This window comes from Pelodiscus sinensis, chromosome 14 (genome assembly GCF_052426305.1).
Source record: "Pelodiscus sinensis isolate ZL-2025 chromosome 14, ASM5242630v1, whole genome shotgun sequence".
NCBI classification, from domain to species: domain Eukaryota; kingdom Metazoa; phylum Chordata; order Testudines; family Trionychidae; genus Pelodiscus; species Pelodiscus sinensis.
In genome coordinates this window covers 21,790,829-21,805,632 of record NC_143065.1, presented here as the reverse complement: position 1 = coordinate 21,805,632, position 14,804 = coordinate 21,790,829, and the positions used below count along the sequence as shown (strand labels likewise).

Below are 14,804 nucleotides of genomic sequence, written 5' to 3'. Positions count from 1 at the left end.
GTGACTGAGGTTTCCCCAGGGCTGCAGCTGAAGGTAGGCTGGATAAGGGGGGGAGGGTCCTCCAGTGGCCTAATGGATAAGGCTGGGGTTGGCAATCTCTTCAAACCAAAGAGCCAAACTACATCAAAATTCAGAACAAGTGGTCAACAAAGAGCTGTATCAGAATGCCCATTTGCATTACTGAAAATAGACAACTTAATATCATTAATAATTGACACAGCAATACCATTGTACTCACTCACTTTATTTAATGGGACTTCTGCTGCTGGTAGGGGTGCAGTTTGTGGGTATGGGGGTGCAGGAGGTACAGGGTTGGGATATATGAGGAGCTCAGAGCAGGGGGTTGGGGTGCATGGGAGGTGCAGGAGGCAGGGCAGGGAGCTGGGGGTAGGAAGTAGAGTATGTGGGGGGGGGGGGCATGGGACTGTAATACCTTACCTGGCCGAGGCTGAGCTACTGCACCTGGGCAGCAGTGGCTGGACAAAGGGCTGGGTAAGGATTGCCACAGCCGGATCATGGCCTCCCCTCCTAACCATGCCACAGCAGGAGGGGGACCACTCCTAGTCCTTCCTGTGGCCAGACAGGGGCCAGACTGTGGAGGCCTGCCCCGGAGTAGGGCCAGGGACAAGATGCTGCGGCTAGATGGGGGCTGGTCCCTGACTGGGGCCTTGTTGGTCAGGCTGCTGTGGGCAGGCTGTTACAGCAGTTGCTGGGCCACAGGGTCTGCCTCAGGAGCATGGTGGCTAGAGACAGACCGTGGCTGTCAGATGGGGGCTGGAGTCAGGCCACTGCAGCCAGATGTAGGGGGCTGGAGTCAGGCCACTGCAGCCAGATGTAGGCATCTGCCATCGCCAGCACGTCTCACTATCCCAGCTTGGTGCATGCATGCTTCCCCTACAGCGTGCTCTCAGCTGGCCCTTTAAATGAGCAGAGTCCCCCAGCTGGCTCTTGCCAGAGTGCAGCTGGTTCTTACCGGGGTGCACTGCCTGACTTCCACCTCTGGTTAACAGCGAAATAGAAAAAAAAGACCATCCTGGCATGAGTAATTCCGTATCTTTGCAATTTGTAATTCATTTTTCATTTTAATTTAAAAAGTTGTGTGTATTTTGGGAATGACCAAAGGGCCATATTTGGTTCCATGCTGAGCCATATTTGGCTGGAGAGCCATAGGTTGCTGACCCCTGTGTTAGAACATTGTCTCCAGGAGGAGAAGCCCTGGAGGCACTGCTCTCATAGTGAGAGGGGAAACAGATTGAGAGAACGGACTGGACTCACAGACTCTACAGCAGGCACCGGGATGAGCCTCTCTTAGAAGTGTTCCCCAGAAGGGATTGTGATTGCACAAGGAGTGTGACTTGGCTGGAGGGCTGAGTAGCAGCAAGGCTTTTAAAACTGAGGCTGTGCAGGAACCTGCACTTGGCCAAACAGAGCCACTTGCCTAAGTGCCTCCGATACACTGGTACTCCGGTTAAGAGATGGGGAATAAAGGGTGGGGGGTAACTGGTGAGAATAGAGGGAAGTAAATAGTGGTGTTCCCCAGAGGTCTGTACTGGGACCAGTGCTGTTCAGCACAGCCATAAACAATCTGGGGGAAAAGGATCAACAGTGAATTGGCAAAATTTGTGTAGGTGATACATTTGGATACATTTTGTAAGTCCAAAGCAGACTGCAAGAGTTACAAAGAGATTTCACAGAACAGGGTGACTGGGCAACAATATGGCAGAAGGAATTCAATGTTGATAAATGCAAAATAATGTATATAGCAAAATATAATCCCAAATATACATACAAAATTATAGGGTCTAAATTAGTTGAACCCATCAAAAAAGAGCTTTTGGAATCATTGTTGATAGTTGTCTGAAAATATCTGCTCCATATCTAGCAACAATAAAAAAACCCTATAGAACTCATTAGGGAAAGGACAGATAATAAGACAGAAAATACATTACCGCTATATAAATCCATGCTAACCTATATATCAAATACTGTGAACAGACTTGGTCACTTCAACTCAAAATATATATTGGCTTTGGGAAAGATGCAGAGAAGGGAAACAGAAATTATTAAGAGTACTGAACACACTGCATGTGAGAAGATCGTAAAAAGACGAGGACGTTCAGGGCATGTCTACACTAGGAAATTATTTTGAAATAACTCCCAAAATAACTAGTTTGAAATAGCATGCCCGCACTACAGGGAAGCCTAGAAATTAGAATGAGGCAGGTTCCCTTAATGTGGACACCCTACCTTTATTTAGAACCCCAGGAAGCACTGGGGAGTAATAACTTTGAATTACTCTGGGGAGTATTTATTTCGAAATAGCAGCAGTGAAGCGTCCACACTATTGCTATTTCCAAATAACTATTTTGAAATAAGTGTTTTTCCTCATGAAAAGCAGGAGTTATTATTTCAAAATAACCAGCCCATTGTTTTGAAATAATGGGCTTGGTAGTGTGGATGCTCTGCTTGTTATTTCAAAATAAAGGGAGTTATTTTGAATTAACTCCCTAGTTTGGTAAAGAGATAATTAAGGGGAGAGGTCTATGAAATCATGAATGAGATGAAAAAACTGAATAGGGAAGTGTTATTTACTCCTTCAAATAACACAATAGTTGGATTTGCCTCTTCATTTTATACCCTAGCTGTACTGGCTGCCTGCCTGCAAGGGCTGCACTCCATTTGCAATAAGAGGGCAGACCACAGCTGCCCTCGTTGTATACCAGTAACTCTAGCCCATCATCCTACTACTACTGGTGGTTGAACTGAGGGAGGATCAGTGAATGTTTTGTTACTAACATCATGTGGGGAAAGTTGCTGACCCTGCTATGATAGGAACACGAAAAGGCTTGCTTCAGCTAGTTTTAGTTTTAAAAAATGACTTATTTAGTCCAGAAATTGAGTAAAATCTGTGGCTGGAAGTTTGAGCCCAAACAGTTGGAAAGTGTATTTAAGATTTTTTTTTTCCTATTGAAAATATCTGTAGCACGTTCTGCTCTGATTCCATCAGAGCTATTTCACTGCTCTAGGTCATTCCTGGAACAGGTTCCTTGAATGTGGAACTTGCTTCCACTTCACTCTGCCTGATGTGATAGTCTTCCAGGCATGCTGCATGCCTCACTGGGCTTGGAGGAAGACATTGGCAGGGAGGCTGGCAGGTTTTTTGGGTTAGTTCTTGTAGGAGCATGCAGTCCTTGGATCTCTCTTGTCCAGCACTCTCAGGACCTGACTGGTGCTGAACCACGGGAGATCAATATTGTCTAGCAGCATTACCAACACTTCCACTGCTTACTGGGCTCTTAGAAGACACTTAGGGGTAAATTAGAGCTAAATAACGGCACAGTCCTTTATATGGTATTGTGTATTTTAAGTTACAGGGTAGATGCCTAAGGCTAGATTTACATAGTCACATTTTTGCCAAAAGATGCAGACTAATGTCTGGTGAGATTTAGAGAAGCTCCTGACCAGATAAAGTACCTAACTTCCATTGCCCAAAGAGCACTGAATGAAGATCTGCAGAGGTCTGTACACACTGGAAAACACCAATATCAATTAATAGGGACAAATGCTACCACTGAAAGATCACAGTGAGGAGTCATAGGCAAATGTATTCCAACCCAGAGCCTGTTTTGCAGGCTCTCCATAAGAGGAGCTGGAAAGGAATATTCCAAGGTGAAGTGTGGCATATGTTTTTGATGCAAGCTGCCTGATTTGGCAATAGCAATCGTGAGCTTACAACCACACATGCACATGAGCAATAGGCTGCTACTGACAGGACTGAACCCCATATAATTGCTGTGAATACAAAGGGCTATCTGATGTATTAAAAATATTCTGCTGTCGTCACAGTCCAGTGACCAGTGAGAGGCTCTATTGCTAACCTAATAATTAGATTGATCTTGCAGGGGGTAACAGAGCTGCTGCTTCATTTTTAGAAAGTTCTCTTTGATCATTCTGTTCGATGAGCTTTCATTCCTGCTGAAACGTGTTAGGAACCTTCTATCACTGACAAATCTGCAGAGTCCAACAAAATCTGCAATGAAAGCAACTGAGATTTGCTTTAAAATCCCAAAGCCACGAATGTGAATTGGATTTGAGATCTTGCACAATATTACAATGTGGAAAATATATCCAGGGCCAAACTGAGTTCACAAAGCCTTCTAAAAATCTAGCCACATTTTAACGGAGATGAAATCTCATCCCAGCAGCTTATTATAAATTGCACTTCTTTCTTTGAACCGATATTTACCACTGACCTACATAAACCTACTATTATAATTTACTAGTTAGTTACAAATTATTGGGATCATAAAAGCAGAATATTGACGCTGAGGCCATAGAAACCATTAGGTGTGTTTATACAAAAGGCTAAGAGTTACTGGTATACAAGAGCCCCAGTTTTTTCCTGCTTCCTCTGTTTTTTGTCATATTCTTAATCTGGGAGCCATGTCACCTTAAACTCAGTATCTCATATTTTGACCTTGAAGTAGCTCTGGGGTAACATTTTCAAAAGCGCTAGCTGGCTAAGCAGCCTTTGGCCCATTTTTTAAAGTGCCCGAGGCACTTTTAATAGGTATTTAGGTGCTTAAAAATGCAGATATGCCCCAGTAGGATTTTCAAGAGATCTATGTGCCTAATTCTCATTGAAGTTCTGTTACTTGAGAGACAGAATCTCAAGAGCAAGTGAGAGCCATGAGTGCAAGGGGGAGGAAAGTTGCTTAATTCAGTGTCTAACTGTGACAATTCATTGACAGCTTCTTAGCACAGCTGCAAGTAAACACAGAAAGTCAATTTCCTTAGGAAGGTTTATTTATAAAAGCCAAGAGGTTTGGGAGTCACTGCTACATATTCCGGTTGATTCCCATTCCCCTGTGCGCTGTGCACATGCAATTATTTATATTCCAGATCAAACATTTTCTTCTAGCGTGTAACACATACATTTTACATTCCGTAGCGCACTCTACAACGCACACATGTTAGACTACGCATATGTTCATCTTTTCCATGGACAATGGTATAAAAAACACAAACAAACCCAAACTACAGCATGAGCAGCAATGTGCAAATGAGCCCTGCTACTCCCGGTCATTAGTTTTTGTTTAGAAAGGGGGCCTCTATGCCCAGGTGACAGAGCTACCTGATTGGGACTAGGACATCTGCTTAGAATTGTACTTTAAAAATGACTTAGTCAAATATTAACCTCACTCAGATTAGTAGAGGGGATGTTAAGTGGTCAACTGCTTCTAGATTAAGGTTAATATTTAGACCTGTTTCCTTCGGGGACCACCTCTAACTGCACTAGATTCGATATAACTATGGGAACTAGAGATGGTTTGTCACTATGCTTACTTTAAAATGCTTAAGGCTAGATCATGGCCAGCCCTCCTGTGGATGTGCAGGAAGGGGAGGTCCCCTCATGACTCCTGGGCAGTCACTTGTCACCACTTGTGCTTTCCTGAGGCCAACAATTGCAGGCCCTGTGCTTTCCTGAGGCCAACAGTTGTTCCCTGCAAGCATCTCCTGGAGTGCAAACAAGAGACAAGAAGGGGAAGAAGGGAGGTTCAGCTCTGACTGTGAACTGGCAGGTCAGAGAAGGGATGTCACACACTGGAAAGCTCCAGTGTACACAGTACCTCCCTGATACCTTTCCTCCTCTCCCCACCCAGTGTTATGTGTCTCCAGGCCACCCCCAGCATGGGCCTGGGCCTAACTATGCCATCTGGCTCTTAAAAGGAGAAACTCTCAAATGCCTAAGAGTTCTACCCTTCAAAAACAGATATCTGTGCATGGTGCCCACAGCCATGGGGGATAAAGGGAAGGCAAGACAACCAGCACTTCCATTCCCAGAGCCCAGCCTGGGAGTGGAATGTTACAAATGGTGGCTGACATGAATGTAGACACATCCCACAGGCTCTGCTCAAATAGATACAGGTTGCCATGCTACCATTACACCCCAAAGCAGCCGTACCAATCCACACGTTATAGAGCTGTTGCATGCAAATACAGTTTCATTTAGACTTTGAATGGAGGCTTAGACCCTTGTTTGTTCTGAACCAGACCCCATCAAAAACAACTGATTAAAACAACCCACAAACAGCCAGATGCCCTTGGGAACCCTCTGCTCTCCTCCCCCATTTCTCTCCCACCCCAAAGAAAATGGGAATAGAGATGAGATTGGAGTCAGAAGTCCAAAAGGATTTTTTTGGGCTGAAGACTGTCCATATCAGAAATCTTTGACTATGGGAATAAAGATACTTGAATCAAATTTCTTCCCACATACAGGCAGGGCCAGCCTTACCCATATGCAGAATGTGCAGCTGCATAATGCACCAGAAAATCTGGGGGAGCACTATGTCTTAATGTCCACCTACCTGCCTCTTTCTATCCCTGTTCTGTGACTCTACTTCCTCCCAAGAAGATCTAGTTAACTTACAAGTGAAAAAGCCTGCCAGATCTATCGGCAGCACATTGAACCGGTGAAAGAGCCAATGAAGTGGTAATGAAGCCATTTAACGGGCATGTGACAACTCCAAGTATACGCTGTCAGTTTCTGACTTTACAGTGTTAGTTGACAGGACCTTAGGTTACAATTTGCTTTAAAACTATTCCATTAGTGTGTTTCTGAAGATTATAAAATCACAGCTCTATAAAAATCGTCATTTGCCCCCCCTTTGGCTGTCGTTGGGGAGAGAAGCACCAGTTTAATAGTACTGCGTAGGGCCCCATACATCCTAAGGACATTCCTGCATACAGGACCTCATGGTGCAAACCCAAAATCATGAGCGAGTAGTTGTGACATAGGAAAGTAGCCCCATTGCCCCAGTGGGTGATCACATAAGAGTTTGCATGATCAGAACCAGGTGACAGAATTCGGTCTCCCTTTCTATTGGACTAGGTGGGTCGATGTCCATTCTCATGGCAAATCCTGCCTGGTAATGCTACAAAGTCCTTTCATAGCCTTGCACTGGAGAAGGGAGAGGGTCTTGAAAGCCCCTCAGAACCGTAGACTCTTCGGGGAAGTTGGTTTCACAATGCTTGGATACCATTCTTAGACTCGGATTCAGCAAAGCATTCATGCTTATTTGGAAGTCCATAGGACTGAAGCATGTACTTAAGTGCCTTATATAACCAGGGCTGGAATGCAGAGATCCAGTCCTCCCCCACTGCACCCCTGAGGAGTACAGCCCACTTTACAAAAGGCATAGATGGCATAGAGGATGAATTTATACTGCCTGAAGCAGCACTGACTCACAGGAAGATTTCTGTTAAGGAATCTGCCAGGTTCAGAGGTGAATATTTCCCAAACCTCCTGCTGGCTCCCCTGGCTCCAGCCCCTCCTGATTTACAGACCCCAGCCAAAGTCTTCTGTGGGCTCAGAGATGCCAGAGTGCCGTTTATTCCATTTCCATACTCCCCAATCCAGAACTTGTTTGCCAGCACAAATGATGGGGAGTGCATAGGCCAGAAAGAGGGTAGAGAAGCTGATGCCACATGGAAACCACAGGTTGTTGGCGCCAGTTAAAGACTGTTCGCTTTCAGAAAGAGTTAGTACAGCTCCGCTAGTGAACAGCATTCCTCCTTAATTCTTGCATTTCGTTTCAAGATGATCAAAGTGACCCCCTGCGTATTTAACAGACTCAGATGTTGGCAGAGACAATATGGCTAGAAGTTAACCTCTAATACTACAGAACTATATACAATACAATGAAATTATAGCACAAATATAAATGCTTCACACAATCTTTTGACAATACCCCACTGACTTGTTTGGATGCTGTTGCATGTTGGGCTTAACTGTTGTCGCCCAAGTTATCTTCCATGTGTTCAGCACAATATACAAAATTCCAGGTTAATGCCCACTGCTGCAAAGCATTGGAACATGTGCTTAAGTCCACTCTTATTCAGCAATGTGCTCTAACACAGTTGCTAAAGTCCCATTGGACTCAGGCTCACGCTCACGCCCTTTGTTTAACAGGGAAGAGTATCGAATCAGATGCTAAAAATGTAAACGAGGTGATAAGTTCATGTTACTCTTCTGATTATCAGACTATGGGTAGAACTGCTGCTGCCTTAGATTAAATACTTTATTCACTCTTTATCTAAAAGGTCCTGAGAACAATTCTGTAATGTATACTAATTAATGCACACAAATACCAGAAATTAAAAAAAAATCAACAGTGTGGTTTGAAGCAAAATGAGCAAGGCTCAGTGTACTGGCTTCCATTAATGAGATTTATAGCTGCAAACCTTGCATTATGGTGTGTGGGGTTTTTTTTTTTTTTTAAATCCTCAATGGATCAGAGAAACAACAAAGTGACATTAAGGTATTCTAGGTTTGGCAACACTCATATTTTTACTTTACATCATGGAATAAGAATACACATGTCAGTGTAATATCGATGACGTGATCAGCCTAATTTAAACACATGTAAACAATAGGCTTTGACAATACTTACAAAGACCTGTATCTGGACACACACAGGCATCAGCGAGGAATCTGTACAAGTGTAGAGTTCCAAATGCACAGATCTGAATTCAGGACTGGGGCCGAAGGGTGTGATCCCGCAAACCAGTATTGGCATAAGTCATCCCTACTCATCTGAGCAGCCAATTGACTTCAGTGGAACTACTCATGCAAGTGAGGGTTATTCACATGCTTAAGGCATTGCAGGACAGGGTGGTGAAGCCCCATTACATCAATGTAAAACAGTCGTTTCAACAGAGTTAAAAAAAAAGTACTTGAAAAGATTCAATGTATTCCAGCTGATGCTTACTAAGACATATTTTATCCCTAGGTTGTGGATATCAACTTCATATATTCCAATAACACAATCCTATTATCATAAACATCAAACTAAATATGAACGTTAAAAACAATTTTAATGGTTAAAGGAAACAGTAACGGAAATGAGCAATCTTCTTTACAATGATTTTCCAGTGTCGTTCCTTCTAACCAGTGGATGTTGGGAGAGTGCTGTTGTGTTGGCTGCCTTCAATACCTCTTCGCATCCTCCTAAGCATGCTACTGTCGGTCTCCTTCCACTCGCTTTTTACGAACTATGCCAGTAAAATCAAAAACCATCTCTCAACATTAACTTATTAAGAACTCAAGCACACTTCTCAATGTGAGACCATTTGGGACTAGCAAACTGGTTATTTGTACTTTCCTTCTGAAGAACCTAGTCAAGGGAAATGCATAGTACACTCAACTCTCACCAAAACCAGTGGGAAGGATGGCCCATCAGTATCTTCTAGGTGGTACAGGATTATGTCTAGAGATTTCACAGATTCATAGAGTTTAACATTAAAAGAGACTTATATCATCTAGTCTAAGTGAATATAAAATCACAGGCCACAGAATTTGACCCATTTATCCCTGTATTGAGCTCAGAAACTTGAGTTTGAATAGCATATATCTTCCAAAAAAGCATCCAGTCTTGATATGAAAATTTTAAGCAATGGAGACTCTATCATTCCCCTGGTATTTTGTTCCAATGGTTAAATTTAGATTATCATCGTGGCTTGTATAATGTGTTTTTGAAGACTGTATTGCTCCAACTAAATTAATAGATACTGGTACTGTGGGCTGAGTGTGAGTGCTAGATAATTCTCGTTGGATTCATTTAAGTGTGAGATAGCTGGCTACTGATTTTTGGCTGCAATAGTTTCTTTTAGGGGCTAATGAAATAAGTAAAAATTCTGTTGTATGAGAACACTGCATGAAAATATGCATGAGTAAGTCTTTTGATGTCTTTGAGGGATGCATATCTACATGAAAGAATCAGACTTTTTATAATACACTTTTACATGTTACTATTACTAACCACAAGAAAAATATTCCAAAAAGGAAACCTAAAAGGAAACATGTTAGTCTCAGCATAGCTCTGTGGATAGCACAGGCCATTGGATAACACAGTAAACCTTAATAAACCCACAGATCTGCACTAAAAATGGATTATTTGGGAGGGATGAAATTTAATGAATCACAGATCAATGACATTCTACTATTGTGCCCAGTGCAGGGTTACTCTGAGTGATGTCTTCGTCTCTGTAACTCAATGGAGAAGTCCCCTAGCAGCACCATGGCACTCAGCAATGCACTGTAAGAGGACTTGCAAAGTTCTAACTGGACGATGGTGCTTGTCCTCCTTGCCATCCACAGCATTAGCTATTCCATAACCCTGTCCAGTTTGCACTGAACCATTAGCCCAGATTAAAGCTGTTCATGCTAGGTAAGGTTTGGTGTTACCAAACTGCACTGGGATGCCATGTCTGTGATACTGAGTTTCTGAAATACAGAACAAAACAGGCAGAGCTGAACAAAATACTGCTCGCTGCAGTGTGCCAGTAATGACAGTGTCTGTCTACAAGCTTCCTTGCATGGAAACAGTAAAGCTCTTGGCAAACAGACTGTATTGTCCCACAGCTGGCAATACAAGTGCCTGCCATTTTGTCTCTGCTTCCAATATTTTGCTTATCCAGATATGGTTTTATGAAGTATTCTAGTGTGCTACAGAGTGGCTACGTCTAGACTGGCATGATTTTCCGCAAATGCTTTTTACGGAAAAGTTTTCCATTAAAAGCATTTGCGGAAAAGAGCATCTAGATTGGCACGGACACTTTTCCGCAAAAGCACTTTTTGCAGAAAAGCGTCCATGCCAATCTAGACGCGCTTTTGCGCAAAAAAGCCCCGATCGCCATTTTCGCGGTCAGGGCTTTTTTGCACAAAACAAATCTGAGCTTTTGCCCGAATGGGAGCAGCATAGTATTTCCGCAAGAAGCACTGATTTCTTACATGAGATCATCAGTGTTCTTGCAGAAATTCAAGCGGCCAGTGTAGACAGCTGGCAAGTTTTTCCGCAAAAGTAGCTGCTTTTGCGGAAAAACTTGCCAGTCTAGACACAGCCAGTATGTTACAATTTGCCAATGCAAATCAGAAAAACTGACTAGATGCAAACAAGAGAAGGCAAAATTCTAGAGCAATTGTCTAAGTGATAAGGATGAGAGATTTAACCAGCTTTTATCCTTCTGGGACAACAGAATTTCAGAAATTAAAGTCTATCATGGGAGTGCAACAGCATGTTTAAGTTTTGCTAAAAATAAAGCATCTGCCCTAAAGCATGGTGTTTGCCTGAGACAGGATGCAGTAAAAACTGATTAGGGACCTCAGGATCTGGCACTATTTGATTATGTTTTGCCTACAAAATGTATAAGAAGAGCAGGGCTTGACCTGCACGAAACATTGATGAATGTCTATAGCATCTTACCTAAATCATTATTTTTAGTGATAGCTGCTGCTACCCTGGTTCTTGGCCCTTGCTTTGTGAACTGGTATCCAAATTTGAGAATCTTGGAGTTCTCCTCCAGCATCTGTGCAATCTCCATCTCTACAGCGGTCCCCAGCTGCTGCCTCTGTTGGATGACACACAGTAAGAGGAAAAGGAAACATCCACTCAGAAACAGAGAGACAAGTGGTTACATTCAGCAATGTGCTACATTGCTTCAATCCACAGGTTTCAGCCCTGCTTCTCTGACAGATCCCAAACCTACAATATTATAGAAGAACATATGGAACCTACCTAGAAACCAAACAAAGCAGACACCAGCTTACTGCCCGCTCCTTACCTGGTTGTCAATTTTGATCTCCGTCAGGGTTTCATTCTCTTTCAGTGCATCAATCAGTGCCAGAATGCCAGCCCCAGTGATGAAATTGGATTCTATATTTAGACTCTTCAGGGTCTTGTTCACTTTTAACATATCTGCAAAAGCCTGAAGAGACAGGGAAGAAGTTACAAATTTGAAACTCTGAAAGCTTCAGATAACACCAAGAACCTAAACTGTAGTTAATACCTAGAGAAGCACTCCAAACAGTCATGGAGGAAGAGCATAGTCCTAGAAGAGAACAGGTTAGAACGCCAATGGGCATGGTAACAGGAGACATCCTTTTCTCTACTGGGCATGCTCTAGGTGCTCTGGTATAAAAGCTAGCAGCTCAGCTCAGTTGGGATCAACCACTGGGGAGGGAGGATTTGCCCTAATGGCTCCAGCTGAGGATCAGCTGAAACCCGAGCCTGTGGAGGCCAGAGATATTGTAGCCCAAACAGATGCTGAGGTAACTAGTAAGTCTCCACTGCGCCAGGAGTCATGGGGGACAGTGCAGGCACAGAGGCCCTGACCGCAGCAACCAGGACTATGGGTACATCTACACTAGCCCCCTACATCGGTCTAGGGAGGCTAATGAGGGCGACCGGAATTGCAAATCAAGCCTGGGATTTAAATATCCCGTGCTTGATTTGCATGTTCCCAGCCGGTCGCCATTTTAGAAATTGACTAGCCCGAAGTAACTGCCCACGTCTACACACAGCAGTGAAATGGGATTCCGGAATAAAGCCCCTACATCAAATTAGGTGGTATTCCTCGTGGAATGAGGTTTACCACCTAATTCGATTTAGGGGCTTTATTCCGGAATCCCGTTTCATTGCCGCGTGTAGACGCGGGCAGTTACTTCGGGCTAGTCAATTTCTAAAATGGCGACCGGCCGGGAACATGCAAATCAAGCACGGGATATTTAAATCTCGGGCTTGATTTTTCAATTCCAGTCGCTTTCATTAGCCTCCCTAGATCGATCTAGGGGGTTAGTGTAGACGTACCCAAAGGTAGGAAGCAGCCCAGAGGAATGAGAGAGAGCTTTGGTTCACTAACCAGGCCACTGAGTCAGTGTGTTTTGTTTGGCATCCCCCTTGCCTCCCACTGACTCAGTGGCCTATGCCCATGCCTCTTCCAAGGCCCTGAGCTGGGGTCATGTGTAGTAGAAGGGGCTGGACGGCCAGGGCTGCCATGTCCTCCTTCCTGTGTGTGGCAGCCCCCTTCCCAACTGACTTTGACCACTAGACTTCACTGCTTTGCTGAGAAGAGAAAAACTACAGACTTTGGACGTTAGGCGTAACTGACCTGTTTTCTTGGAACAAATGTACTGATTGTGGTTACTGGGCATCGCAAGATCAAATCAATATCTTAGATACCTATATACAAATGCAAGAAGTATGGGTAATAAGCAGGAAGAACTGGAATTGCTAACCAATAAATACAACTATGATATCATTGGTATTACAGAAACCTGGTGGGATGGGACGCACGATTGGAATGTTGGTATGGAAGGGTACGGCTTGCTCAGGAAGGACAGACAGGGAAAAAAGGGAGGAGGGGTTGCCTTGTATATTAAAAATGTACACACTTGGACTGAAGTGGAGATGAACGTAGGAGATAGCTGTGTAGAGAGTCTCTGGGTTAAGCTAAAATGGGTAAAAAACGAGGGTGATATCATGCTAGGAGTCTACTACAAGCCACCTAGCCAGGTGGAAGAAGTGGATGAGGCCTTTTTTAAACAATTAACAAAACTATCCAAAGCCCAAGATTTGGTGGTAATGGGGGACTTCAACTATCCAGACATATGTTGGGAAACTAACACAGCGGGGCACAGGCTATCCAATAAGTTTCTGGACTGCATTGGAGACAACTTTCTGTTTCAGAAGGTTGAAAAAGCTACCAGAGGAGAAGCTGTTCTGGATTTGGTTTTAACAAATAGGGAGGAACTAGTTGAGAACTTGAAAGTGGAAGTCAGTATAAGGGACAGTGATCATGAAATAATAGAGTTCATGATCTTAAGGAAAGGTAGAAGGGAGACCAGCACAATTGAGGTAATGGATTTCAGGAAGGCAGATTTTGATAAGCTCAGAGAACTTGTAGGTAAGGTCCCATGGGAAGCAAGACTGAAGAAAAAAACAACTGAGGAGAGTTGGAAGTATTTCAAAGGGACGTTTTTAAGGGCCCAAAAGCAAACAATTCCGCTGTGTAGGAAAGATAGAAAATATGGCAAAAGACCAACTTGGCTTAACAAGGAGATCTTGCATGATCTCAAAATAAAAAAGGAGTCATATAAGAAATGGAAACTAGGACAAATAACAAAGGATGAATATAGGCAAGCAACACGGGAATGCAGGGGCAAGATTAGAAAGGCAAAGGCACAAAATGAGATCAAACTAGCTACAGGCATAAAGGGAAACAAGAAGACCTTTTATAAATACATTAAAAGCAAGAGGAAGACCAAGGACAGGGTAGGCCCACTGCTTAGTGAGGAGGGAGAAGCAGTAACAGGAAACTTGGAAATGGCAGAGATGTTTAGAAGATAGGATACACAAAGAACAAGTTAAAAATCACTTAGGAAAGTTAGATGTCAGCAAGTCACCAGGTCCTGATGAAATGCATCCCAGGATACTCAAGGAGCTGATAGAGGAGGTATCTGAGCCTTTAGCTATGATCTTTGAAAAATCATGGCAGACAGGGGAGATTCCAGAAGACTGGAAAAGGGCAAATATTGTGCCCATCTATAAAAAGGGGAATAAGAACAACCCAGGAAACTACAGACCAGTCAGTTTAACGTCTGTCCCAGGGAAGATAATGGAGCAGGTAATTAAGGAAATCATATGCAAACACTTGGAAGGTAATAAAATGATAGGGAATAGCCAGCATGGGTTTGTGAAGAACAAGTCATGCCAAACTAATCTGATAGCTTTCTTTGATAGGATAACGAGCCTTGTGGATAAGGGAGAAGCGGTGGATGTCATATACCTAGACTTTAGTAAGGCATTTGATACGGTCTCGCATGATATTCTTATTGATAAACTAGGCAAATATAACTTAGATAGGGCCACGATAAGGTGGGTGCATAATTGGCTGGATAACCGTAGTCAGAGAGTTGTTGTTAACGGTGCTAAATCCTGCTGGAAAGGGATAACAAGTGGAGTTCC

General features: G+C 43.4%; 1 protein-coding gene across 1 annotated transcript in view; it reads right to left on the bottom strand.

The window, feature by feature from the left end:
• Positions 1–4,278: 4,278 nt before the first annotated feature.
• Positions 4,279–14,804, bottom strand: part of LOC102444523 (tropomodulin-2) — a 66,386-nt gene continuing 55,860 nt past the window's right edge. The window contains exons 8-10 of the mRNA XM_006118509.5: positions 11,623–11,766; positions 11,265–11,409; positions 4,279–9,054 (exon numbers count right to left, since the gene is read on the bottom strand). Of these exons, the coding sequence (XP_006118571.3) occupies positions 9,020–9,054; positions 11,265–11,409; positions 11,623–11,766 (324 nt within the window). The 3' untranslated portion in view covers positions 4,279–9,019. The remainder of the gene's footprint in view (positions 9,055–11,264; positions 11,410–11,622; positions 11,767–14,804) is intronic.